General features: G+C 40.8%; 2 protein-coding genes across 2 annotated transcripts in view; one reads left to right on the top strand and one right to left on the bottom strand.

Moving 5' to 3' along the window:
* The window catches only part of smc5 (structural maintenance of chromosomes 5), a 34641-nt gene extending 20013 nt beyond the window's left edge, over positions 1-14628 (bottom strand). The window contains exons 1-10 of the mRNA XM_080444425.1: positions 14336-14628; positions 13084-13225; positions 12589-12641; positions 12028-12190; positions 10800-10934; positions 10373-10513; positions 9502-9663; positions 4015-4086; positions 3586-3841; positions 2288-2442 (exon numbers count right to left, since the gene is read on the bottom strand). Coding sequence (XP_080300551.1) covers positions 2288-2442; positions 3586-3841; positions 4015-4086; positions 9502-9663; positions 10373-10513; positions 10800-10934; positions 12028-12190; positions 12589-12641; positions 13084-13225; positions 14336-14520 — 1464 coding nt within the window. The 5' untranslated portion in view covers positions 14521-14628. The remainder of the gene's footprint in view (positions 1-2287; positions 2443-3585; positions 3842-4014; positions 4087-9501; positions 9664-10372; positions 10514-10799; positions 10935-12027; positions 12191-12588; positions 12642-13083; positions 13226-14335) is intronic.
* Positions 14629-16604: 1976 nt separating this feature from the next.
* On the top strand, positions 16605-25315 carry LOC308096383 (protein FAM107B; the record flags this gene model as incomplete). Its single annotated transcript, XM_080443807.1, has 4 exons — positions 16605-16680; positions 24155-24308; positions 24541-24685; positions 25214-25315. 4 exons carry the CDS (start codon positions 16605-16607, stop codon positions 25313-25315), a joined length of 477 nt encoding a protein of 158 aa, XP_080299933.1.
* Positions 25316-27029: the final 1714 nt, after the last annotated feature.

The following is a 27029-nucleotide window of genomic DNA, read 5'->3' as shown; positions in this document are numbered from 1 at the left end:
CTGACTTTATTCAGTTATTTTTTGGCAAGCGACACCTGCATGATGGAGTAGGCTAGTAGATAGATATTATTACGTAACGTAACAAGGTGTAATTATCAGTTGGGTGCATGTCTGCAGTGCAAACACGCATGTGACGTTAATTATAATATGGCCAATTAATTTATTCTTTGATTGGAATACAATTAAAATTACCCCAATAAACGTTGAACATTTTTTTCATCAATATAATTAGACATAATGTACCCACACGAGGATTTATGGTATTTATGGTTTCCCATATTTATGGTAACCAGTTATTGGAATTTATATTTATTTTATTTTTTTAATACTTTTGATATTAAAAAATAAATGGGAATTAGAGTTAACCATAATAATTGAAGATTGAAGATAAAAATGTTATTGGTCAATGGCCAAGATACTGTATGGGAACAAATGTGTACCGAATGTCACTCATAAGGGTATTAATAGCAACGAATGGGGAGTTTTTTTTTTTTTTTTTATCCCACGACTTTGTAACCCATATTTTTTCACCCAGTACCAATTTCCTATGTAATCCTGGGCGCTACTCTCCCTCTGCCAGCCTAGGGAGAGCCCAAGCTGAAGCTCATGCCTCCTTCAAAGCATGAGGAGCAAGCAGGCCGCTTCTTATCACCCGACAGGTTAGACGTAGCTCGTGGAAGGAACACGTTATTCCAACCAGTTCCTTTCCCCTCCATCAGGCGCCCTGGCTGACCAGGGGGAGGCAGTATAGTGACCAGGATTACTGCATGTTTTTGTGAGGGTATTAACTACCCTAGGAGACATGGGGAGAACATGCAAACTCCACACAGAAAGGCCCTTTCACCAACCCCACCTAGGGTATGAGGAGAGAACACGCCCCCAGCGCCCCCGGCGGGAATTGAACCCAGGACCTTCTAGCTGTGAGGCGACAGCGCTACCGACTGCGCCACCGTGCCCCCCAAAAATGGGAAGAAGAATGGGAAGAGTTTGATTGGCTAAATGAAAATACGCTTCTTTAGGTGATTGATAGTCTCTAAATTTGAGAAAAGTTCAACAGCAATGAACAGTTGGAGGGGATGTGGAATGATTGGGGATCACTCACATATATTTTGGAACTGTCCTAAAGTCATTTCATTTTGGAAAGGCATAAATGAAGAAATATATTTAACTTTGAGCCCGACCCATTTTTTGCTTGATGTGATCCCCAATGACATTTGTAACCCAAATCAGTAGGTATATTTTACACATACTTTTGATGATTGCTCAAAAAATGATAATTAACTGGAATAAGCCAGATGCACCTACCCTGGCTCAATGGACACAAAGACTGAAGCAGGTGTATAGGATGGAACATTTAGCTGATCATCTGCAGTTGAAAATGGTAATTTTTGTGCAGAAATGGAAACGGACAAAATACTGTATCTTGGAATTTGATTGTGTGCCGGACCGGTTCCATTTCTTCTTATAACAAGTCATCATCTCTTATTTCTGTAAATTAAGGTAATCTTTTTTTTTTTTTGTGTTTCCGTTACTTTTTTTTGTTTTGTTTTTGATAGGAATGGTTATTTGTGCTATAATGTGTGAATATTCTGTCATGGAACAATCTGTGTGAAACTGAAAAAAATCCCTTAGAAAAACAACAGTCGTGGGAAGACACCAAATTACTAATGACACTAGGGATACGCCAGTTGACAGTCAATTGTAGATAAAACTGAAAAGGAGTGGCATTGAAGGATGAGATGACATGATCTGCTGCCTTTCAGATATTGCCATGTACAACAGTTTTTTTACCCCTTAAACCTGGGGTTGTGGAATGGCAAAGGTAATCTCAGAAGAGAGACCTGTGTGTGCTAGTCTGGGAGGCATTGCGTCGGAGCTTGGACAGCAGGGGCACGGCCACTGCGTTGTGATTCAAATCAACAGCCAATGAAGAAAAGGGGGCGGGATCCACATGCATTGGGTGTTGCATCTAAATAGGATCGACGGGAAGCAATTTACCCTTGAGAAATTGCGGCCGCCATTGTTGTGTACTTTTGTTTGCCTCTCGTCAGACTTTTTAGACGAGTTGCACAGCTCTCAGACCGGTAAGAGGCGTGTCCGCTCAGATTCTGAGCGTAAGTTACATCCCGCCCACAAATACCAGGGCTCTGGCCCAGAAGTTCCTCGCCGAGCTGGCGAAAACTTCTGGGAACTCAGATTATATGTGTGCCAACCCCGTGAGATGTGGAGAAAAGAGATGTTTGCAAAAAAAAACTATTTCAATTTGATACGCTAAGTCTCGACTTACCACAAGCATCATGGGCTCATGGACATTTCCAGTGAACATCTGTTTGTTCTGCCTGAGCCACTGGATGCCGCTGTGTGTGTCCTTGTGGCGTCCCCTGAGCTTGTCTTCTTTGACGCTCAGCATGTTGTTCATGTCTTTCAGTTTTTTTGTCAGCACTGGGGAAAACATAAGGTCCATTGTCAATTTGACATCAATGACAACATCAGTGATTCTGCCAGGCAAAATTAAGCACAATTCTGTGGTTCCTGTCTAACTGAATGGGTCAAACACTGCCAGGGTTGAGGGATTGATTCACAACACTGCCCAATACCTAAGCACTGATACTACATGCAGTATGTATGCTTCAGTATGATTGGAAAACAAGTCAGATTGAAAAAGGTGCACTCGTTTTCACCAAAGGAGGCGTGCCGCCGAGCGAGCTTAGGCGAGCTAGTCGCCGTGCCGAACGTTGCGAAGTCACCTTCAGCCGACTCAGCTCCATCCGAGTTACGTCAGAATGACAGAATCGTAAATCCTCGCCCTCCCCTAGTCTCGGTACCTCCGAGACGTCAACACTGCCTTGTGTGCGGTCATGCCCTCTCCAGATGGTGAAACTTTCATATATTCTAGAATAGAATCATTGCGCATTCAGTGAAATATTCAAAACCTATATTTCACTGAATGCGCAATGAATGTAGAATAATGAAAGTTTCACTTTTTGAATGAAATTACATAAGAAAATGAACTTTTCCACGATATTCAAATTTTTGGAGAAGGATCTGTATATACAGTATAGCATGGAGAGAAGACACTGGAGCAGCTCAGACAATTAAAACCTCTTTTATTAAGGTGCTAAGTACAAAAAGTAATGACTGACGTTTAGATGCTACTGCATCTTCCTCAGAGTCATAAAATTACACTTCATGACTCTGGGGAAGATGCAGTAGCATCTCAACGTCAGTCAATACTTTGTGTACTTAAAGAAATAGGCTTTAATTGTCAGGGCTGCTCCAGTGTCTTCTCTTCATATGCTGTCGTGATGCAACACAACGGACTTGTCTTCATATAGTAGACTCCCTTTTCATATACATATACACATATATACATACATATATACATACAGTATATACATATATACACATACATATATATATAACACTTCGAATAAAAACAAATGGTGTATGCGTTTTTGGTAATACTGTATGTATGTATGTATGTATGTATATATATATATATATATATATATATATATATATATATATAAAATCAAACCAGTTGGTGAGTGAAGGTTGAGTGATGCGCGTGCGTGACTCTCGCACTTCTTATCTCTGCCTGTATGTTGTCCCTCCTCCTTTTTAGTCCATCCTTCTCTCCTTCGATGTTGGCCCTATCCTCCTGGATAGTCCTCAGCTCTGCGTTGACAGCTTCGATCTGTGGAACCAAGTCTGGCTGGTCAGCGACGGTCGCGAGCTCCCCCCTCAGGTCGTCAATCAATCGTCTGGTGTTGCGGAGTCGCTTCTGGCGGTCTTCCTCCTCAGTCTGCTTGAGCCTCAGGGACTGCTTGATATCATCAATCTAAAGGACATATGAGAAATACATTGTGAAGTGCTTTTAAAGGTCGGGTAAGGCTAAAAAAGATGCTATATGCAGACCATTTACCATTCACATTTTCACTGGCGTGTGTGTGAAATACAGAAGCCTCGACGATACGATGCATTGTACACGTATACATTTATCAAGAGTCTCACCTCTTTGTGCTTTCGGTCCAGCTGGTCTTGCTTCTGTTTGCACTTCTTTGAAGCTTCTTTGATACTGGCAGACTGAAATAAATGTCAGGTTTATGGTATATGTCACCATGATCAGCATTTTAACACCACACCCAACTCTGGGAATATTAAGAGGAATGTACTACGACAGCAGATAAACAGAAGTTTGAAAACAACCATTTTTTCCCTCACTTTTAGTAAAAACGTAACTTAATGAACTAGACTGCCCTTAGACTGTGCATTTTTCAGCTGATGCGATGATCAAAAGAGGACACAATAAAAAATAACACATTACATTCTACATTTCTTAACCACTTTCAACCTGGCATCTCTATTGTAGCAGCTCAGAGAACGTAGATTACTTATTTTTGCCATGCAACACTGGTCACACCATCATACGACGAAGTACAAAATAGGGCTTAACTCATTGAGTGCCATTGACGTGTTTCACGTGTTTTACCGCAATGGCGCAACATGCCAATGACGTGTTTCACGTGTTTTAAAAAAAAAACTAAAAAAATACCCCCAAGATATCATTATCTGAAGATTTGCGGCTCCATTCACTCCTTGTTTAACTTATTACTGAAAAGGGCTGTATCTCGGCTCCTGAACACTTTTTTTTTACTATGAATGTTTGGCCCAGACATGTTATTTTCAAGGTCGCAATGACCTCGTTGACATTTGTGAAACCACACCAGCACCCATCAGGGGATCGATTATACTGGAGATAAATATTCTGTGACTGCTTGAAAATCTAAGATAAATTGAAAAATCTCTGGCACTGGGACAACACAGCGAGAAATAAGTATGCCACTGAATGAGTGAAGTGGTTAATATTTTAGAACCCTTTCAATTCAAACCCTCATGTCTCTGCATGTCATAGATGCAAATTCTTCCCAGAGTACCTTCAACTCCAGTAATAACAAGTTGTGTTGATGTTGCACACAGTACTGCTTTTCAATATGCTCCCATAACATCAAGGAGTATATGAATGCACGCTGATGCAGAACGTTTGCAGAACTGCACAGAAATATAGTTTTCCATAGCTGCTGTGCAAGAGTAGGATATTTAAATAAGGTTAGCCCATTCATGAGTAACTGTTGCACAAGAAGTGCATTGCTTAATGCTTTCCTCAAATTATTTCATCCTCAAAATGAAAGATGCCACAAGTTATTTGCAGCAGTATATAAACTGCCCACAAAAAGTTCGGAAACTTAAATTGGGTCGATTATTTCTCTCGTTTAATACCAACTAGACCATACCCGTAGGGAGATATGAGCACCCAAGCCCCGAAGCCCCGGAGCCCCCAGGCGAAAGTACAGACCTTGCTGCTTGTTTCTCGCGCGAAACCTGGCAACGTCATCTCCCATTGTTTGACACATAATGCACCGTTTAGCGCGAGCCGTCGCGCGCCCCACACACACACGGCCGTCGCGCGACCACACAGGCGCGAGCCGTCGCGCGCGCACACACCACGGAGATGCGACGCAGACACACACACGGCCGTCGCGCGAACACACAGGCGCGAGCCGTCGCACACACACACACACACACACACACACACACACACACACACGGCAACAGTGTGTCCGTGTCGCCAGCGAGCGCGCGCACACACACACACACACACACAGAATGGGTGTTTGGTAGTGATGTGCGGGTCGGGTTTTTTCATGACCCGCCCCGCCCCAACCCGCCCCAACCCGCCACGGAACCCAACCCGCCTCAACCCGCCCCGCGAACCCATATATAAATCTATGGCTCAACCCGCCCCGCGACCCGCGGTGGGAATATATATATATATATTATATAGCGCTCTTTTAAGTACCCAAAGTCGCTTTAAATGTCTACAGTAGCACAAGTAAGACGCGCGAACGCTGGAAGCGAACGCAGCTCGAAAATATTGTGTATTTACGGACTTGTAATCCGTGTTATTTCACCGTGATGGAGAGAGAACATTGACAGTGTGTGTGTGTGTGTGTGTGTGTGTGTGTGTGTGTGTGTGTGTGTGTGTGTGTGTGTGTGTGTGTGTCAGAGCATTGTCTAAATTCCTGCACTCTGGCGCACTCGGGTGGCTGCTTACAGGCAGTGCACGCATGTGAGTCATGTCACCCAGGGGCAGGCAGGCAATGAGAGCGTGAGTCACATGGGTGCATGCAGCCAATGAGAGGTGAACCAACCCGATCTCCAGAGATTACCGTAACATTGCACGGAACGAGTGCACTTCATTCCGTGGATAGCCGCCTCGGAACTCCCGAATTGCGTGCATATGTACGGCGCTCCCTTTGTGACAAAACCATTTCGGAGGCGCGCAGTCACAGGCGAACTGTCACCCCGTGAAGGACCACCGAGGGAGCTAAGGCGACCGAGTTGCCGTCCTGAACGGTGGGACGTTCGCCTGTGCCTACTCAGCGCCGTTTGAGTTATGTACCGATAGGCACAGAATCGTAATTTTTTTTGTGGGGACTGCTCTGCTTCAGGGTTTTTCCCGGGTTGCGACTGGTTACGCCCACCGTGGGACTCGCCGTACATATGCACGCAATTCGGGAGTTCCGAGGCGGCTATCCACGGAATGAAGTGCACTCGTTCCGTGCAATGTTACGGTAATCTCTGGAGATCAGGCTGGGTGAACACAGACACACGGACAGAGACACACACAACCCAGGCAGAGTTACATAGTAAGCTCCACTTGGTCGGAGCCGCGCCTCCTTCCGCGTTCGCAACCACATTGTCATGGGCTAAATAAACAAGCATGTTGTTCAAAATAGTTTTTTTTTTTTTTTTTTGCATGTGAGAGCGGCTGACCCGCTTACCCGCAGCCCGCATAATTGCCTCTGAAATCCTGACTCAACCACCCGCGCAGCGGGTTGACCCGTGGGTTACGGGTCGGCCCGCTCATCACTAGTGTTTGGATTGGATGCGACGCATGCGCAGTTTGATCGGGCACAGACCAAGACACGACCCAAGACAGACAGAGGTTAGTCAAATTATAGGAGGATTGGCAAAATTGCCAAAATTCCCCAATATGCTTCTGTTGGTAATCGCTCTCGTTTTGATCGACCTGCTCCAAGCAGCAACACTGCCCCCATGGAAAGATGCCACGTTTGTCCCTGATGTCCATGATAAGGGCCGTGCAATAGGGCAAGTGGAAGCTGCTGTTCCGTTATGCAGAGTGGCAGCATTATTTGGTGTCAGCCCTGGTACCATTTCCAAACTTAGGACCAAGTTCTGTGAGACTGATGAAGTCAAAGGAAGACAACAACTCAAGAAGACCGGTTCCTCACCCTTGCCACTGAGGAACCATAGGTTTTCTCTCAGAGATTTACAGGCAGGATTTGCACAACGGTACCAAAGACAGATGTCAAAGTTGCAGGACCCATGCTCAGGTGCCAGCCACACACCTGCCTGCAAATTGTACCAGGGCTGACATCAAATAATGCGTAATCTGCGTAATGGAACACCAGCTTCACTTGCCCTATTGCACAAGGCCTTATCATGAAGGGACAAACGTGGCATCTTTCCATGGGGGAAGTGTTGCTGCTTGGAGCTAATCTCTCAAGAACAGATTCTGCTCTGCGTTGGAATCTGTCGTGAAGGCTCGTCATAACATGTACGCACTGGGCTACAAGTGGGCGTGCCTTCAGATCAGGAAGCAGGCCGCGCTTTACCCAATCAAATGTAGTGGGCGGGATTCACGTGTCCGTCGATCTTTCCCCCTCGAAACAAACCCAAACTAATTTAACAATAGCGTCCGCGGAGCAGACAAAACCACGGAAAAATATTCACATTTTAACTTACTCTTTCATCATAGAAACAAGTGGGCTTATAACCAAAACGATCCATGTTCTCTGGGAGAAGTGGTGTTAGTGTTCCGTGTAGAAATATTGTTAGTGGGAATGAAAAAATAGTGGCACCACCGGAAGTGAAAGCTGAAGGCAGACCAAAACCCCGGTTTCCTTTGCGCACGGGTGCCACGTTGTCATTAGCCCAGAGCCAAGATGAGATAGTACAAACAGCAGAGGGCACTGTTTTTCATTCTCATTTGGATTTGGGTTCCCAGATTGGCTTGGAGCATACACAAACTCAACAAAGTTGCAAGACCCACGCTCAGTTGCCAGTCACACACCTGTGACTGGCACACACCTCTCAGCAAGTGTGTGCTGGCAGGTCGCTCAAAACAAGCGTATTAATCTTTTGGAGGCGCTACCCACACGTTTAGCTGTGTTACTCATTCCACGATTGCACAATTCTTACAAATTATACCTCGTTGTAAAGGTGACTAATCAACAATAAAAATGATATAAAACACAATACCAATTGTCAATTGATATTATTGAAGGGGAGAAATAAACCGACCAAAGTTCAGTTTCCAAACTTTTTGTGGGACGTTTATTTGAAAGGAAAACTATAATGCATCTGCATTCAAATATAACCAATTCTGGAAATTGTCAGAATTTACTGGAGGGACCTTGCACAGGAATCTGGGCAATGGGCATCAGTAGCCACATAAAGACAATATGATAATGTGTAACAGAGAAATATAGCTTTATAAGATTTCCTATTGGTAAACCTTGGTAAACTTGCATCTAAAACAAAAATGCACAGATGAAAGTAAAGCTTACCAAGCATCTTTCTCATTTACTGTGACATTACTTCAGTCTGCTCCCTCCTTTTCTAGCTGGCATGCAGTGTATGTTTTATCAGCTGCTATGTTGTCATTTGTTTTTTATGCTTAGATAAATACAGTACTTTATTATCCTCTAGGAGAAATTTGTCCTCTGCATTTGATTTGACCCATCCTAACTACTTAGGAGCAGTCCGGAGTGTATCACCCAGGGACCAACTCCAGTTTTAATGCCAGTACATTTGTCAAGGGCAATGGCAGGAGTATGTACCTAGCATGCATGTCTTTTGGTGTGGGAGGAAACTTGAGTACCCAGAAGAAACAGAAGGAACACGGAAACATATGAAGTTGCAAGTCTGAACAATTGTGAAGTTGTTTTGTCAAAGGTGTATCTGTCTGATAGCATTTGGTTGAGTAAAAGTTTGTTTTTGAGGTGGAACATTTCTAGCACTGACAGCACTGTTATACCTGTTGCTACGTAGCAAGTAGTTATCTAACATAAAACAATGTAAAATTAAGCATTAAACTCCACACATGCGCATACATTTTGATGACCCTCATCCACTATTCATCACCCAAATTGAAAAAGCAGCATTCACAGAAAATGCTGATTTTAGTTCACCAATGGTGCAGCCTAGATCAAACACTGCAACTCACTAGTGATTATATGTGATGAATGTCTCAAAATATAAATTTTGCATGGAAAACTACAGTATTACATCATGTAATGTTCTGTTAAAAAAGGGCAATGGCGGGATCCCACTATCATGACCATCTAATAGTGTTAGACGATTTTTGTCAAATCTGGAACTGAATAAGGCAAACAAATTACCCTCCCCACTGACCTTGGCCTGTAACTGGGCCTCAACTGGCTTCAACTGCTTTTCAATGGTCTGGATTTTCTTCAGAATGGGTGCCTGGGTTTGCTTTAGGCTGGAGAACTGAGTCTTTGCCGTGTCACGTTCCTTCTTCACATCATCAAGCTCTGTATGAATCGTTTTATATTCCTGAAAGTTGCAGAGAAAGGAGTAACTGTTAGCGCGACACATAACCTACACTTTTTGCTTGTATAACAGTAATCAATTTGGGTTTTCAGTGCTATGGTTATATAATGAAAGTAAGCAAGTAAGTAGGTCGGAGTGGCTAATTTTCGGCAACAGTAAAGAATGGGAGTGTCTATACCCTTTTCATTGCGCTGCTATACCCCTTGGGGGATGGAGTCCAAAGGCAAGTGCTCTACCGAGTAAGCTACCCGGACATGCTTGTATGAAAGATGTTAATTCATTGTTGCTTTAGTTATATTACATTAAGCACACTGTACAGCTTCCATATATCCGTCATCTAGGCTACATCAGTTTGCAGGACATGACAAAAAAATATAAAGCTGGATTCAAGTGTAATTTGTTGTGGAATTTTCATTTGTTTAACATGGCGGAAGCTATGCGGCAGTTGTTGCGGCTTGCATTCAGGGTTACACACAAGCTATGGTGATACAGTGCACTTTCATTTTTCATAGTTTCTCTATCAGAAGAAATACGCAGCCCGGACGGTTGGCGTAACCGTCTGGACACTTAGGCTGGATTACCAGCCTGACAGCCTGACAGTGTGTCTCTCTCCCCATTTCCTGTCAGCCTACTGTCCTATCAATAAAGGCATAAAAGCCCAAAAAAAGAAGAAATACACAAACACAATTTGTGTTATTTCTGGACCACTCACCAACCAGACTTTCTTCCTTTCAAGCGTCTGGATCAAGGCCAGATGCTTTTTCTTCTCGTAGTAACGGTTCATGTCGACTTTGTTCCTCTCGTTCCTCTGCTTGGCCCTCTCCAGGAAGGTGGCCTTCTCCTTAAGTCCGTTCTAATGCACAACAAACCACCCTCAACATTGAAAAACCATGTATTCACAGGAAAACTATAACAGTTACTTAACCGTTTGTTAAATAGGATAGCATTAGCTGGAGTAGTTTATTTTTCATAGAAGAAAATTGCTGTTTTGATTTTTTAAAAACTGCCAGTACTAGGGGATTCCCATTGCGTAGCCTTAATCCATACAGTATAATCATAATATCCCTGCTTCAATTAATGTGTTCATTTCTGAACACGTGGCTTACACAGGTGTGTGCCAGTGTAAGCCACATACTCACCTCCAGGTCTCGTTCTTTGGTGCGGAAGTTCTTGAGCTCACAGTGATACAGGTACATCTCCGGTGGTCCAACTGACTTTTCTGTGGCCTCCAGTAACTCAATCTTGGTCATTTTAGCAAACTCACCCACTTTCTCCTGTAGGGACAAATCAAGCCCAAGAAAAATTACAGGTCTCAAAAGGTCAATATAGGAAACTAGGTTTAATTGTCAACTATCAACTATCAACTATCATTTAATCGTCTACTCAGGCTTTTGTGAACACCCCAGACAGTTTTTAAGTTGCTTGATTCAGTATTTACATATTTGATATTTATCTTATCAGACACGCCCCCTTCCTATACAAACCCATTGTAACTTCAAACTCCATTTTAACCATGATAGATTCATCTTGGTTCTGGTAACTCATACTGCCCTCCTAATACGTGAGGGGGCCATGTTTTTTCAATTACTTTTTCATTCATAAAAAAGAAAAAGATTTGGAAAATGTAACCTTGAATAAAAAATGTAATCACCAGAAACAAGGACGGGTGTTCTTTATGAATCAATCATGGTTAAAATGGAGTTTGAAGTTAGAATGGGTTTGTATAGGAAGGGGCTGTGTCTGATAAATTGAATATCAAATATCTAAATACTGAATCGAGCAACTTAAAAACTGTCTTAGGTTTTCACAAAAGCCTGAGTAGATGATAAAATGACCCAAATTATTTTTTAAAGTGAAATATCCCTTTACCTCTTTGACTGCCACGAAATAACAGAGTAAACGAATATAAATAAAAGAAGTAAACGAGCTGTTTTTTTTTATGACGTCATTTCTGAGTCTATCCTTTTCTGACAGGCAAGGAATCATTCATAGGTTAGCGAACAGCGCCATCTGGTGGAAAACCACCAACACAAATCTCGTCAAACTCGTCAGTGGCAGGCGCCTTAGCAGAATCTGACGAGAAATCTCGTCGTGGCAGGCAAAGAGTTAAGTAGTTAAATAAAGTTTAGTTGTTTGCTTGTTCCTTGTATTAAGAAAATGTTAGTTTCATATACTTATTATTATTTTTGTATCTATCAAAAAAGTATGTTTATTTTTATGTATTCGTTTGCCCATAGAAACTTGAATCAAATTACGTTTTCTTTTTAACTGTGGTCTATTCTAGGACTCTCCATAATCAGGATTGGACCGAAAAACCTGGCATCAGTCGGGCTCTAGTCATTATCATCATACTATGGTGGTACAGACCTGAGGTAGGAACTGACAGAGGTTGCTGACTTGAATGCGCAGAGCCCTGACTTCTTCCTCCACTGCCTTCTGGCTGGAATGCTTTCCATTCAGTGTCCACACTGACACGTTGTTCTCTACAGTGATTTCTCTGCTAATCACCAGGTTACCACCATTCTTGTACCTGAGAATATAAAGACATTTTGAGCTTTGATCTGAAATATATAAGGAATCCAACAAAGTTAAATTAAATAAAAAACCTGGAGTAGATTGTTTAATAACATAAACCTTATCGTCCCTATTTCAGCGAAGATTCAGTGAAAGCTCATAACCCATTGCACTCACAACACATTGTGAGCATGTAGATCGGCTAATTTGGCAATTGTGGCAAAGATATTTATTGTCGAGGGGGAAAAGGAGCAGACCAAGTACAGAGCCCTGGGTGACACAGGTCAACTATGTAGGTTAAAATTTGGTTAAGTCACACACAAATCTTAAAAACTTTGCTGGCCCAAACATTTGTATTAATTTGAGGAAAAAGCATTGTTAACTATAGTTATGGTTCTCAAACATATGACTCACAATTCAATCTTGATTGAACCTTTATTGCATCCACGCTTGACATAGAGCCCAACCTATAGGAAGAGAACGACAGGAACTATTAATGATCATAATTAGAGTCTATCATCAATATCAGCAACCAAATATGGGGCCCTATTTTCGCCGGTGCCTTAAAAACTTATCCCTAAACTTATTTGCCATTTTTTACTATTTTTTCAAACATTTTCAAATAGTTCAACTAGCCGATCTACATCGATACCTTGTGAGCTTGTAGATTGGCTATTTGAACCATTTGAAAAGTTTTTAAAAAATAGTAAAAAATGGCAAAGAAGTTTAGGGATAACAAATGAAACCAAATGGACCCTTACGGATCAATTTAGTGACATTTACGTACTCAGAGTTAAATTAACAGAGGATTTTACTGTGTGTAAATACATGTAGTTCAGTGGCAATAGTGTAAATGTATACTGTCTTAGCTGTACGACTACAAGACCAACAATTCATTATGACGCTTACCTTGTCCCCTCTGCCCATGACAGTAGTCTTACCAGCCAGACCCAGACATATAGCACAAACAATACTTGACTTGCCAGTACCATTGGCCCCAACAAGCATATTCAGATTAGGGCCTGGTGCCATCACAGCATAGTCGTAAGTCCTGTCAAAGTAGAAGATGGTAGAAAGTTTTGACAACAATGAATACAGCGATTTGCTCTTTGGTCTGGAACTTGGATCTTGTGCGTGCACTGTATGTGCAGTTTCAGAAAATATACATATACTAATGCTATCCATAAATATACACAAGAATATTTGTTTATCATCTGATAGGTATTAGCCCAGTGGTTCCCAAACAATGTTACATTACTGCAATATATATATAATACAACTATGCGAAAAGTTAAGATTATTTTAATTTAATATATCAGTACTTTGTGCGCACTCATTACACAAAACAGAGTTTTGGTGGTTAAAATATATATTTGAACCACTTTCACTTTCATGTCATTATAGGCAGACATGTAAACAATTAAAAATATTTTGTATTATCATTCCACCCACACACATACTTTTTCCAAAAGACAGTCAGTCTATCTTTGCTATGAATACGGGTGTGCCTTGAGATTTTTTACATGCCTTGGGCACAAAAAACACTGTACCAGACACACCTATGCATTTGACAGGTGACTGTTGTCCATGTCCTAACCTATGTCTACAATAAAAATAAAACCAACTTAATATACCTATGTCTACTAATAAAAATAAAACCAACTTAATAATACTTCCTACGGTTAATATGGGCATCAAAGCAATATTTTAAATACATTTTATTAGCACATGCATTCCATAAGGCTGGACCACACATGGACAAATTACATCATCAACTTGCGTCGGGAGCTGTCCCTATTGAGTGAAAGATTTACTATTTCTGGAAATTATAATGTGTTAAGGCATACAAGGCTTATTAGCCAGGGATCCTTTGAAAAACGTCCATGTTGCTCTGTAAATATATAGTGATTGCTTGCCTGCAACGCCAACTAGAGGAAAGTTGACTACTAGTTGACCTGGCTAGCTAACTGCAGCCTGCAGATTGCTGCAGCTGTGGTGTGGTAACCAGTGCCACTCTCTGACTAACGACAAGTTAACCATGACATGTTAACGTCACTTGGAATGTGTTGCACAGTCAGTGTGTTAGGAGTTAAACAGCGGTTAAAGATGATTAGTTACTTATTTGACAGGCTGACAGCCGCCCGTGGTCAAGTCAACTTACAGGAAGTTGCGGAGTGTGATGCGAACTATGGATCCTTCAACGAACTGGTCCGTTGACGTTCCTCCTCCAGGACGCACGTCTTCTTGTTCACTGGCCGCTGTTGTTGGGTTGTTTGGTGCGTTATTATCAGTATAAGTATTGGCCGAATCGTCGGTTTTTCGCTTTTTTCTGGTGGGACCCGACATGTTTAACGTCTTTCATGTGAAGCCAAAGTTCTCCTTTCTTCCTTGGCGCCAGTGTTGGTCCCGCGTCTTCCTCCAGCGACAACACGGTTCGTTTGTCATGCGCAGTGGAACAAGCCCCCGGAACCGCCGTATAACAGTGAAGCTGCCGTCGCCTGGTGGTCAAATCTGATATTGCAATACTTCCGCATTTAAAACGCTACTGCACGTGCTTCTATCGTCTGAAACGCTAGTGCGCCTGCTCTATTGGCTCCAAAATTGGAGACAATCCAGGAAGTAGAGGTACTTCTGGTTCTGGGTGCTCCATGCGCTTGTGAGCAACTTTTATTGAAATGAATTGGTGGTGGCGGGGCAGCCCGTCCTCTAGATATATTATAACTCTATGAGTGGAAGTCGATCGCTGGTTGGACAACGTGGCGTCACGTGTGTACACACAATGTTTGCCTAGATCCCAGTGGTGGAAAAAGTACTTTTTTTTTTTTTTTTTACTTAAGCAAAAGTATCAATACTACATGCAATGTATAAATACTCTGTTACAAGTCCGGAATTCAAAATGTAGTTGAGTAAAAATACAAAGGTATTAGCATCAAAATGTACTTAAAGTACCAAAAGTATAAAGTACTCGTTATGCAGAATGTGCCATTTCACAAGTTTTCAAAGAAAATAATATTTTGAAAATAGCAGATCTACAAGCTCACAATGTCTCACGATGACACGCATTGTGAGCTTGAAGATCGGCTATTTTCAAATGGCCGACATGTATTTAGGGCTGGAGTGGGTATGTATGTATGTTTTGTTAGAATAATAAAACTATAAAGTAACTAGTTACTAAAGTTTTCAAATAATTATAGTGGAGTAAAAAGTACAATATTTGCGTCTGATATGTAGTGAAGTAGAAGAAAAAGCACTGAAAATTGGAAATACTCCAATGAAGTAAAATATCAAAATTGAACTTATATGTAGTACTTGAGTAAATGTACTTATAGTTACTTTACACCACCGCTAGATCCCACAGCCTGGAGGGACATTTTCATTGTCTTTGGCTTTGATGATATTGTCGTTGATAATATTGATATTAATGACTACTTAAAGTTGTTGAGGTGGAAACAAATGAATAATAAAATTATAATAATAATGACCAAATAAATAATAATAATAATACATACACTCCAACTATGTAGGTTAAAAAACAGCAGAATTTGCCAGACAACCGATTAGCCAATCAGACGAGAGTTAACTCTGGCTATGGGATTCACACTGCAGTCCAGTTGGACACCACGCTTTTCCACCACTAGGTGGCGTCAATGAACATCTATATCTCCAAAGAAGAAAGAAGATTTCAGAGTGAGAGTCCTGTACAACAGAGAAAGACCTACTATGACCTCAGACATAGACCTACTAAGACACTAGTCATGATTATTTTGGATAGTTCTCTTTTTATTTTTATTTCAATGTAGATATATAGATACCTTGATTATCCCGAAGATATCTGTTAATGTATTTATACTACTAATTCATTATTAATATTATTTATTTATAATTTATTGGCATCTGTAATTAGTTTCACACCACAGCCAAAGCGGCACCTTTGTTTGTCCACATTCACTTTCCGTACTTGGAGCAGAGCAGCACTAGTGTTGCCAGGTCTGCTTATCATAAGCGACTTTGGGCTTGTTTTTCTGTAAAGTTGCTGGTAAATATTGGCTAGTTGCGGGTCGCGTTTTTCTTTTTGCTCGTTTCCAAAGTGTAGTTGCTTATTTGGGTTGTATATTTAAACCAGTGGTTCTCAAATATTTTTATGAAAATGTTGTGCCATGGAGCATTTGTGTTAGAATGTTTCAAAAAGATCAAAATATTCCACATTTTATTGCAAGAGTTTTTAAAAATAGCAGATCTAGATCAGCCATTTTCAAATAGGATGTATATAGGTTTAAAGTGCTCATGTGTTACTTCTTTTGGGCTTGTTCCTCTCACAAAACGTTTCAACACAGAGTATCACTACCACCCCCACCTTAACAACATGGCAACCTCCCTGTGAGCTACGACGCATGAGGATCTATAATATATACGTGTAACTGTCCTAAATCATGTCTGGCCGACACAACAATAAACTGCCCAAGCAGCAGAACCTCATCAAAAAATCCACAGTCCTACGTGGAAGAGGTGATTATTAGTTGGGTTTAGCTATAAAAAAAAGACACGCACTCGCAGCACACAATAGCTTTGAGCGTCTGAACAGAGTGTAGAAAAGAGAGTAACGACACGCTTTGATCTCGCCGCAAAGCGGGCTCCTATGGGCTATAGTTCCAAACATTGGAACTATCACATTGAGATAGACAGAGCACTTCCGCATTCCATTCTTACAATGGGAGTCGACGCTAGTGTCAGAACTCTCTTTATGGCTCTGCGTCTGAAGAAAAACTATGTTTGAGCGGTCCATCCAGGGTCCAGGCGCCATTTAATTTCGAAGGCACAATTTCGAAATTGTGGTGAGATCAGAATCGCCTCTATACTCATGGCCCATCGTGAAGTCCAGGACGAACCCGAACCCACTGAGAGCTAGTATATCTGATCAATTCATCACTTCTCTAACCACAACGTCGTACATTGCGGTCAAGGCCCTGAGCTTTCATGGAGATGCATCATCGCCAGGAGGGCTAGCATGTATGCTTTCTATCATCTCTGGATCAGAGCAAGGCCCAACTCCTGATCAGATCAAATAAGATCACTGTGTAGGTTTTTAAATGGACACACAAACACTCAAACAAACAACCATACACGAACAATCACTCACTTCATTCATACAACCCTTGCATCCATCACGCACGCCACAAACACTCCCATTGAATTTGAAATATATCCGGGTTAATTTATACACCAGTGTTGCCAAATTCTGCGAGAGAAACAAGCAACCAGGTCTATGAAAACAAGCCCAAAAGAAACTACGGCAATTTGATATGTGAGCTTGTAGGTCTGCTAAAACTGCTACAGATACTAATCTTGAAATGATATTAAATGTTCGAGCACTTTTAAAACAAAAATCCCTGGCACAAAATATTTTCCGTGTCCGTAATATGGGGGTGCTTGCCATGAAAATGTTTGAGAACCACAGGTTTAAACAACATTGGGAAACAAGCACAAATAAGCAACTACACTTTAGAAACGAGCACAAAAAACCGCAACCCGATACAGCAAGTTAAGTAGCAATACAACTTTACAAAAAAGAATCCCAAAGTCGCTTATAATAAGCGGACATGGCAACGCTGTTAAACGCTTGAAAACATCCGGGGGGGGGTTTTAACACAGGAAATCATGGGAAATTGGGGAAAAGGGGTCATTGTTGTCCTCATGTGGCCATAAGGTGAAATGACACTCTGTGGGATCCTATGGTGGGATCATGGCCAGACAGAACACTTTGCTGGACAATCTTTGTTGTTGCAGATATGGTATATCCAGGACTAATCTAAAAGTAATATTATCATTTATTATTGGTTAATAACATTGCAGGTGAGGCTATGACCTTTTGGATTCAAGAGGATAAGAGAGCAGGGTGGCAAACCCTTAGATTTGAGAATAATAGATGCATGTCTCTGCTATTGATGTGTAGATCAGTCAATTCTTTAAGATCCTGGTCTTTGTCCTGGCTCCCAGCTTTAAGTGTGAACCAAAACAAGTCTCTGGGCCAAGTCTTCTGTTACCAAGCGGCTGATTACAATACTATTGTCTTTATGCAAGGAAGATGGCTAAGGTGAATGCATCTGTTCTATCTCTCTCTCCAAAAAAACTCTGTCCCTAGGAAGTCATGCAGACTCAAATTGAATTATTGTAATTATTCTTATTTCACTGTAAAAGCTTATTTTGTAGTAAGTACACAAGAATGAACATTGGTGAAATGTGGTTGGTGGAAGAAACCAGTTAGTTTCATGTAACTTTTCTTCTTGAATCTAAGAATAATGCCATTCCTTTTAAATCATCTCTTTTTGTCTAAATCATTCATACAAGGTTGAAAACATATGTGAGTGGTCTAATTTTGAAGCTAATAAGATGTTAAACAATGATTTCATAATATGAGCTTGTGTAAAAATACAGTTTGATAGATAAATGTTATGTGCTAAAACTAAGACAGATTGTGTAAATCCATTGTGCTGACTGAGAAGGCCCACCCCAAGAAGTATTTTGTTCCTAGAAACCAGTTTGTGAGTGGTCAGAAGGAGGACTGTATATATTGTGATGTTGTTCTGATTCAAGTACACTCTGTGATTGGCAATGCAGATGTCAACGTCTATGGAAATAAAAGCATTTCTATGGACAAACCCTCCTTCAAACTGGATCCTTGTTCTTCTTGCACTTAGGGAATAGTTATGGAATAGTGTTTTTCTTGTCTGATCATGGACCATATACGACACAGACAGTCAGTGAGTGAGTGGCGTTTAAGCCCCCTTTCCACTACGAGGGGGGAACCAGAACTTTCAAGAACCCGTGAAGTTCCGGGACCAAGTTCTGCTTACTCAGTAAGCAGAACTTGGTCCCGGAACTTCTGTTTCCATATAACCAGATCCAACCGTAAATTGCGATTGGATGCACCATTCATGTAATGGTGGATGCATTGTGAGCTTGTAGATCTGCTATTTTCAAAAGATTTTTTATACATTTGAAAACTTGTGAAATGGTCTATGGGACATATAATGAGTAGGCACTGTCTAAGTGGGTAATGTATGTTTTGTAATAATAATCCAAATCTACTAAGTAACTAGTAACTACAGTTTTCAAATAATTGTAGTGGAGTAAAAGTATTGAAAATTGGAAATACTCAAGAAAGTTAAAAAGAAACTCAAAATTGTACTCAAAGTACAGTACTTGAGTAAATGTACTTAGTTAATTTACACCACTGGAGGTTGTAAACACAATAATGTCAGTGGAGAGCAGGACATATCAGACATTTAAAATAAACAGACAAAAAAACTAGAAAAAGTGCTCCTTGGAGCACAGCAGTGCCATCTATTAGAGAGTTACGCCAACTCCGTTCACTTCTTCGGGCCAGGTCTTCTACATACACATACATTGGCGAATAGTGACAAATCCCTAAACCGGAAGTTCATGGAATGCATTGAAGTCGACGGCTCCTTGTCACTATTTCCAGCTACATGAACCACGTGACCGACGCTGTTTCTGACCCCTCATTGGCGCAACTCTCTAATAGAAGGCTCTGGAGCACAGGTCTCCGCAATTAGGTCAGGTGTGGGGCAGCAATGTTCAGAATTCGCCAATCAGGATGGAATATGAAAAGTAGGACGCTGGCCCCGCCCATGGGTTCCCAGAACTCAGGATTAGTACTACCTCTGGAGCAGAAATAAGGTTCCAAGAACCTTGTCTGAAACCAGGCCGTGTGCTATGTAAATAAACCCAGAACCCAAAAACTAGGTTTGGGTTCTGTAAAGTTCTGGTTCCACCTTCGTAGTGGAAAAGGGGCTTTAGTACATGTACTCAAGTACTGTCAAGTACAATCTTGAGGTACTTTTACTTAACTGGAGTATTTCCAATTTTCAATACTTTTACTTCTACTCCACATCCCAGAGGCAAATATTGTACTTTTACTCCACTACAATTATTTGAACATGTTTAGTTACTAGTTACTTATTACTGTAGATTTTGATTATTATTACAAAACATACATTAGCCACTTCAGCACACACTTCGGCTATTTGAAAATAACCGATCTACAAGCTCACAACGTGTTGCGATGCGACGCGTTGTGAGCTTGTAGATCTGCTATTTTCAAAAGTTTTTAATGCATTTTGAAAACATGTGAAAATGGGACTTTCTGCATAATGAATACTTTTTACTTTTGTATACGGGACTTCTATTTGTAACAGAGTATATCTACATTGCAGTATTGATACTTTTACTTAAGTAAAACATGTGAGTACTTTGTCCATCACTGCAGACAGTACAATAAGAATAAATGGAGTGGCACCTTTGTGCGTGTAAATATCATCACAAATCACAGTTTAAACTCCACTGAATTGCTGTTACATACATATGACAATAGTAGACAATATTGTCACCCCTGAGGAACCTATTGCTTATTTTTGCCATAACTTGAACATAGAGTGAAGCTGAAGACTGTTGCAAAGTACACATATTAACAAATATAATAATAATACATAGTATATAACAATGTTGATAATATAATAAGCCTACAATATATAATAATATTAACAAATGATCTAAAGCCTGTCTGTTTTGTTGTTGGATTACTAGACACTGTTAAAGGGCTTTAAAGTCAAAGAGTAGACAACAAATCTGGTTGAGAGAGAGCCACACTAGCCTCCTAGCTTGGTTAAAAGCAGCACTGATGTCGATGGCAATTAGCTAATCTTGTATCCTGCCTTGGGGAGGCTCTGAGTTAATCTTGAATGGCGTAATGAGATGTCAGTGGATGTGTACTACTACTGCTAGGTGTCTCATTGAGTCTAGGCTCCCTCATCAACAGCACTGTTGGATTTGCATGCAGGAAACAACCAGGCAACTGTATTATGTGAGGAGGTGCTATAGACAAATAACTAGAGTAAAAGAAGGAGGATTTAAACTGTTGCCTGGGGTTTGGCGGCCACCCTGTCATGGAGGGGTCAAGCGCGAAGAAAGTGAGTTCTCGCAGGCTGTTCTAATACATTTATTCCTGTTGGGTGACTGAACGGTCACAGTCTGGTCTGATGGTCACCTCTCATCTTGGAAGTGATTTCTGCCTGTAGGTAATAGAGCAGTGAATAACACCAACTGTAAGGAGGATTTTAATGTTGGTTATATTCCTGGTATACTTTGTAATTCTATGTAGGCTATAGACTAGATTTTGTTCTGGACATAAGACATGTAAAATGGGTACTACTGCACCTTCTTATAGTGCAGTGTGAACCATCTAATAATCTGGTAGATTAGGACGATCAAGATGACTACATCTAATTCCCAGCAGCTGACAGTTTTGTAGTCAGTACATTCTGAGACCTTAAAACACCTTTGGCTGGTGGAGTGGGGAGAATGAAAGGACAATAAAGTTAAACAGTTTAGTTTTTTCAAACCTTACGCTAATTTACTTAAAACTGAGCAGTGTGAGATATATTATCACTTCATAGGATCCAACTAATGTTGCTGCATTTGGCCATTTTAATGTCCCCATGATACTCTTAGATCTTCAATATGACATGTGATGTACGGTAACTACTGGCCTGTGGGGTGCTATGACATTATTTAACCTGAGGCATGGGCTGGGCGGTATAATATGAACAAAATCCAAACAATGTTTTTGACCAAATACCTCAATATCTGTATTTTGAAGATAATATTGTATTTTGATATATATATATATATATATATATATATATATATATATATATATATATATATATATATATATATATATATATATATATATATATATATATATATATATATATATATATATATATATATATATATATATATATACATATATATATAACTAGGACCATATCTAGTTTCAGATATAATATCAATATATTGCCCAACCCTACACAGAAGGTTCACTAATCGACAATCAAGTTCAGCATGACATTTGTCATTCAAGTTGTTCATGAAGATTGTAACACAAGTTGTACTGCATTATGAGGACTGGTCAGTGCTCAGCTGTAAGAGAAAGTAAACACAACAGAGCTCTGGCTGGGCCCGTGACAGGAGGTCAGAGAGGAGGAGGCTTAGAGGTTGTGGCGATTCTAAAAATCACTGTCCAAAATATAACATTAAGTTTGTATATGTTTGCGTGTTGATTATGCTTTGCTGTTTTTCTTTTCTTGTCTTGTTTCTGTTTAGTTTTGATGGGAGATACAGTATGCATTTTTTCCATCTTCATCCACAAATTAGTAACATTCTCTCAGTTGTAGTTTCTTTCTGTTTTACGTCAGTATGACAATAATCTCCAACATGCTGGTGAGCTGTAACAATCAGTAGCTGGGAAGAATTGTTTTCATTCGTACCCTGACGCTCACAGGCAATTGATGCCATTGACTTTGGTCAGAGAGCAGTCACAAGTCACAACAGCATCACAACAGCATCACAACAGCATCTTCCATCTGTTCTCTGCCTCACCGGATCCTATTCATTTCTTGTAAAGGAGAGTTTGGTTATCTGGTTTCACTTGGGTGTGGTGGTAGACGTATCTATCAAGACTATCTATGTAATGATAGGCCCACCTTCACCTGACAAGCCAAGAAAACAAACTTGTTATGACCATAATTGTAAATACTGTAAAAGACACACAAGATTTATGATGAATATTGTCCTAGCAGTAAATATTTGCCTGTGGCAATTATTTGTATTCAAGCTTTGTTTCAGTCTCCAGGTCAACCATGTTTTGAAGAAACTTCATGAAGAGCCAAGTTGTTGTGGTCTTTAAGTTATATCAACAGTTTTCAGCTTGTGAATGTGAAATAGCTGGTATGTTAGCAGTAGAGGACTAAAAGTAGTTTTTTCTTTTCCACAGAAAGGAATTTTTCAGAGGCAAGGATTTGTACACCAACGAAAAGGTATCATGATGTGTGATTAATAATTAAAGACCTATGATCGAATATACAAACTATTTAATACCTGTTCTTCTTACAAATTATTCAGCATAAAATGTACCCTCTTACGGTACAATATTATACGTCTTTGGTTAATAAAATAACACATTTATTGACAAAATACTCTATATTTTATTATGCAGTGTTGTACTTCACAATGTTATGTCCACACCCCACCATTGCCATGGTGATGTCCTTGAGTAGTGGCCTTGATTACCTTGATCCTCAGCACCTGAGCTGATCTAGAGCCCTATAAGTGCAACTTGTCTATCTGTGATCCCCTCATATTCATTCATTCAACCTTTATTTAAGATTCTCAGAGAGATCATTAAGGGAGAGCCTCATTTTAATGGACCCTCATTTACATATAGCACTGACCAAGGTCCTAGGACCAAAACGTTTGCTACTTTTGTGCACCCCTCACTTTGAGCACAGAGCACTTTATGAGCATGTTAAAATAAAATAAAAACTATTTTCTTAGTCTCTGTCTAAGGAGTTTATGCAGAGAGCGAGTTTTTTTCTGCCAGTTGTACTTCACAATGGATAATGTTCTGGAAAGAAAGCTAGTTTCATTTACACTTATTTTTTTTGTAAGCAATTAGATGAATGACAACAGTGCCAAGGCAGATAAAGTGGTAAACACCAAAGTGTTCATTTAAAAGGATCCCTGGCTAATAAGCCTTATATGCCTTAATACACTATAATTGCCCTCTATAACAAAACAAAAAAAAAGAAATAGTTTTACTATTAGTTTTACTATGGACACAACGACCGCCGCAAGTTGATGATGTCATTTCCAAAGGTTAATAGTGAGCATAAAAATAATATTTAAATTATGTTTTTATTAACACATGCGTTCCATACATTCCACAGGGCTGGACCACACATGGACAAATCACACTCAGGATTTACACTCAGTGTAGTGATGTAAATTAATGGTTGCCTCTATAGGGTCTCAGTCAACAGTTATTCAGTGCAGAAATAGACAGTAGAATTCCAAAGTGAATGTCGACTGACTGCAGTGATAGTTCCTTTGTGTCCTCCAGAGAACTGTGTTGGTCATGCACCTCTGTCCTGCTGCCAGTCCTCAGTGGATGGAGCCGGTGAGGAAGCCATTCAGCACAGGCAATTCAGTGGCTCAACCATGGAGACCCCCAGTCACCATGAGCTGCACAGAGAGCTCCTGCTCAGCCACAAACGGTAGTGGAACCTTCTTGATTTGAATGGCTCTCTTGTCCCATCACATGATGACAATACAGTTGACCTGGAAAACAATGCAGAGTGGGGACTGAACATTTCTGTGTGTGTGTGCGTGTGCGTGTGCGTGTGCGTGTGCGTGTGCGTGTGCGTGTGTGTGTGCGTGTGCGTGTGCGTGTGCGTGTGCGTGTGTGTGTGTGTGTGTGCGCATGCGCATCATTGATTGGCTCTACAGAGGCTTACTCCTGGAGGAGAAGCCCGAACTGAAGCGGGTACTGGAGCAACGGAGGCTGGATTTGCACAGGGAGGCAGAGATGGCCCAACGGCCTCCGTCAGACCTGGAGACAGAGCTCCGCAAAAGGCAGCAGAAGTTGCAAGAGGTTAGGATACTGTACACTATAGCGGGGAGCCGGGGACAAAACAAATGCATTTAACATTTAAACAGTTGAGACACACATTGTTAAGTCATTATAACAACATTTTAAGGATATAGGGGTGCACAAGTAGCTGACTGGATAGTGACACACACACACACACACACACACACACACACACACACACACACACACACACACACACACACACACACACACACACACACACACACAAACACACACACACACACACACACACACACACACACACACACACACACACACACACACACACACACACACACACACAGACAGACAGACAGACAGACAGACAGACAGACAGACAGACACACACACACACACACACACACACACACACACACACACACACACACACACACACACACACACACAGTGATACAGAGATTTCAATAATTTTTCCCTATATCCAATTGTTGTTGTTTCTTGTTCATATCATTAATATTGTTGATACTACAAGTGAGCGATATGTTGACTAAATTGTGGCATTGTCAGTATGAACAGGAGGAAATCAGGCGACAAGAGGACCAGAAGAAGATCCCCGAGTTTGTTCGTGTGAGGGACAACCTGCGACGCACACACACATCAGTGCAGTGACAGCTCCCAGTCCCTTCAACCCTTGCAGCCTCTCACCACAGCCGTCCTTTGCTAATGTTTATTTTGTGTCACACAGAGACAAATTGCAAAGCAAACAACCGAGTTATCTCTGACTGGACTTTCAAAGGGCTGTTTAAATGTCAAATATAAAGTAATAAATCATATATGAAATGTAGGACAGAAAACCCTTAGCCACATGTTCATGATTTATTTTATTTTATTTATTTTCCCAAACATTTCCTGTATAAAGAAGGTGGAACCTTGGAAGTGTACATGTAGCCTATAATTATTTTGATAGCTTTAGTCAGTATCAAATTTGGTGGGCATTTTCTACTGTATGTTTTCTTATTTCTTCTTCTTGGTTTGCAGCATGGATTTTTGTTTGTGTCTTGGAAGGGCCATATGATCACTGAAGCGCAATTCTTAATTTATTACTTATCTACATCTTTTTATTTTCTTATGTTTGTGTTTGTCTGTCTTTTGGTTTTGTTGTTGTTGTTGTTGTTTTGGTTTTGTTGTTGAAATATGGGGGGAGGGGAATTGGTAAGGAAAAGTTTATACAATTCTGTTGTGGGAATAATTATGTAAAAAGAATAATACAAAAAATACAATAAACATTTGTTGGGATTTGATTGATTGGATACTTTATTAACAATTTGCCAAAAAAAAGCACAGAGGTACAGATTCATACAAAGGGATGCTAAAATGATAACCCAAGAAAGCCATGGCTTGTTTCCATTGGGGTCCTCTTTATTCAATTCATTGAAAGATGAATTGAATACAGAGGCTAGCTTACTCCTATGGCTCCCACATAAATCTTTGCTGAATTTTGGGCGTTTTATGTTTGTTCGTAGGCTAGGCCTATCTGACGTTTGCTTTGTGGCGTGTGTTGTTGTGAAAATAAAGCTGTTTGTGGCGCTCGGAGGAACCCTCAAATGTGCGAATCGATTTGCAGGCAGCAGCTCCACCTCTACACACACATACCCATCAATCCCCCAAAGAGCACGAGGCTTCTTTCACATGGATATGGGACTTTGTTTAATTAGCTGACCTTTTCATTCCATCACGGGACGAGAGAAGAAAGCAGGCCATCTGGAGGAGGCTTTTCAACTTGAAACACCCAATGGTCTGGTTAAGATATCGAAGACATTTTGGTGGTAGTTAGGAATTGGGATGGTCGACTGAAATTAATTCATTAAATTGAAAATAAATGTTTTTTTTAAACAGAAAAAACACAACTGGGAGATGTTGTTGTGGGGTTGTATTTTCACGCGTGCCGTGCACTGCCATAGAGCCTAATTATAGTTAGGCTTCACCAGCCAGCCAGCTGTCTCCAGTTCCAAAACTTTTCTCCCCCCTCAGTCCATTCTTTTATGTTGCCTCCATCGCCCCCCGGTGAGTCGCGTGCTGTGTCAATGGAGCAGAGCGTGTCTGGAAAGCAAGTGGTGTCAGGTCACACCATGCTGAACTAGTAGGGGGGGATTCAGGGAAATATAGCAATACCATATTCCACGGATCGTCTTAATGTTACCAGAAATAAGTTTACGAAACTCGTGAGGCTTTTACGTAAAAAATAGCAATTAACTGTGAACAAGGTAGATTCAACTACTATAAGCTAAACAAAGAAACGACTTTAGCCCCCCCACTTGAAGAGAATGGTGTGGTCCGGGACAGATGTCCCAAGCGAAACGCCCACTGTGTGGCCAAGCCGCCG

Source organism: Gymnoscopelus braueri (assembly GCF_963280865.1).
Source record: "Gymnoscopelus braueri genome assembly, chromosome: 12".
Lineage (NCBI taxonomy): Eukaryota > Metazoa > Chordata > Actinopteri > Myctophiformes > Myctophidae > Gymnoscopelus > Gymnoscopelus braueri.
This window is presented reverse-complemented; position numbering and strand designations above follow the sequence as displayed.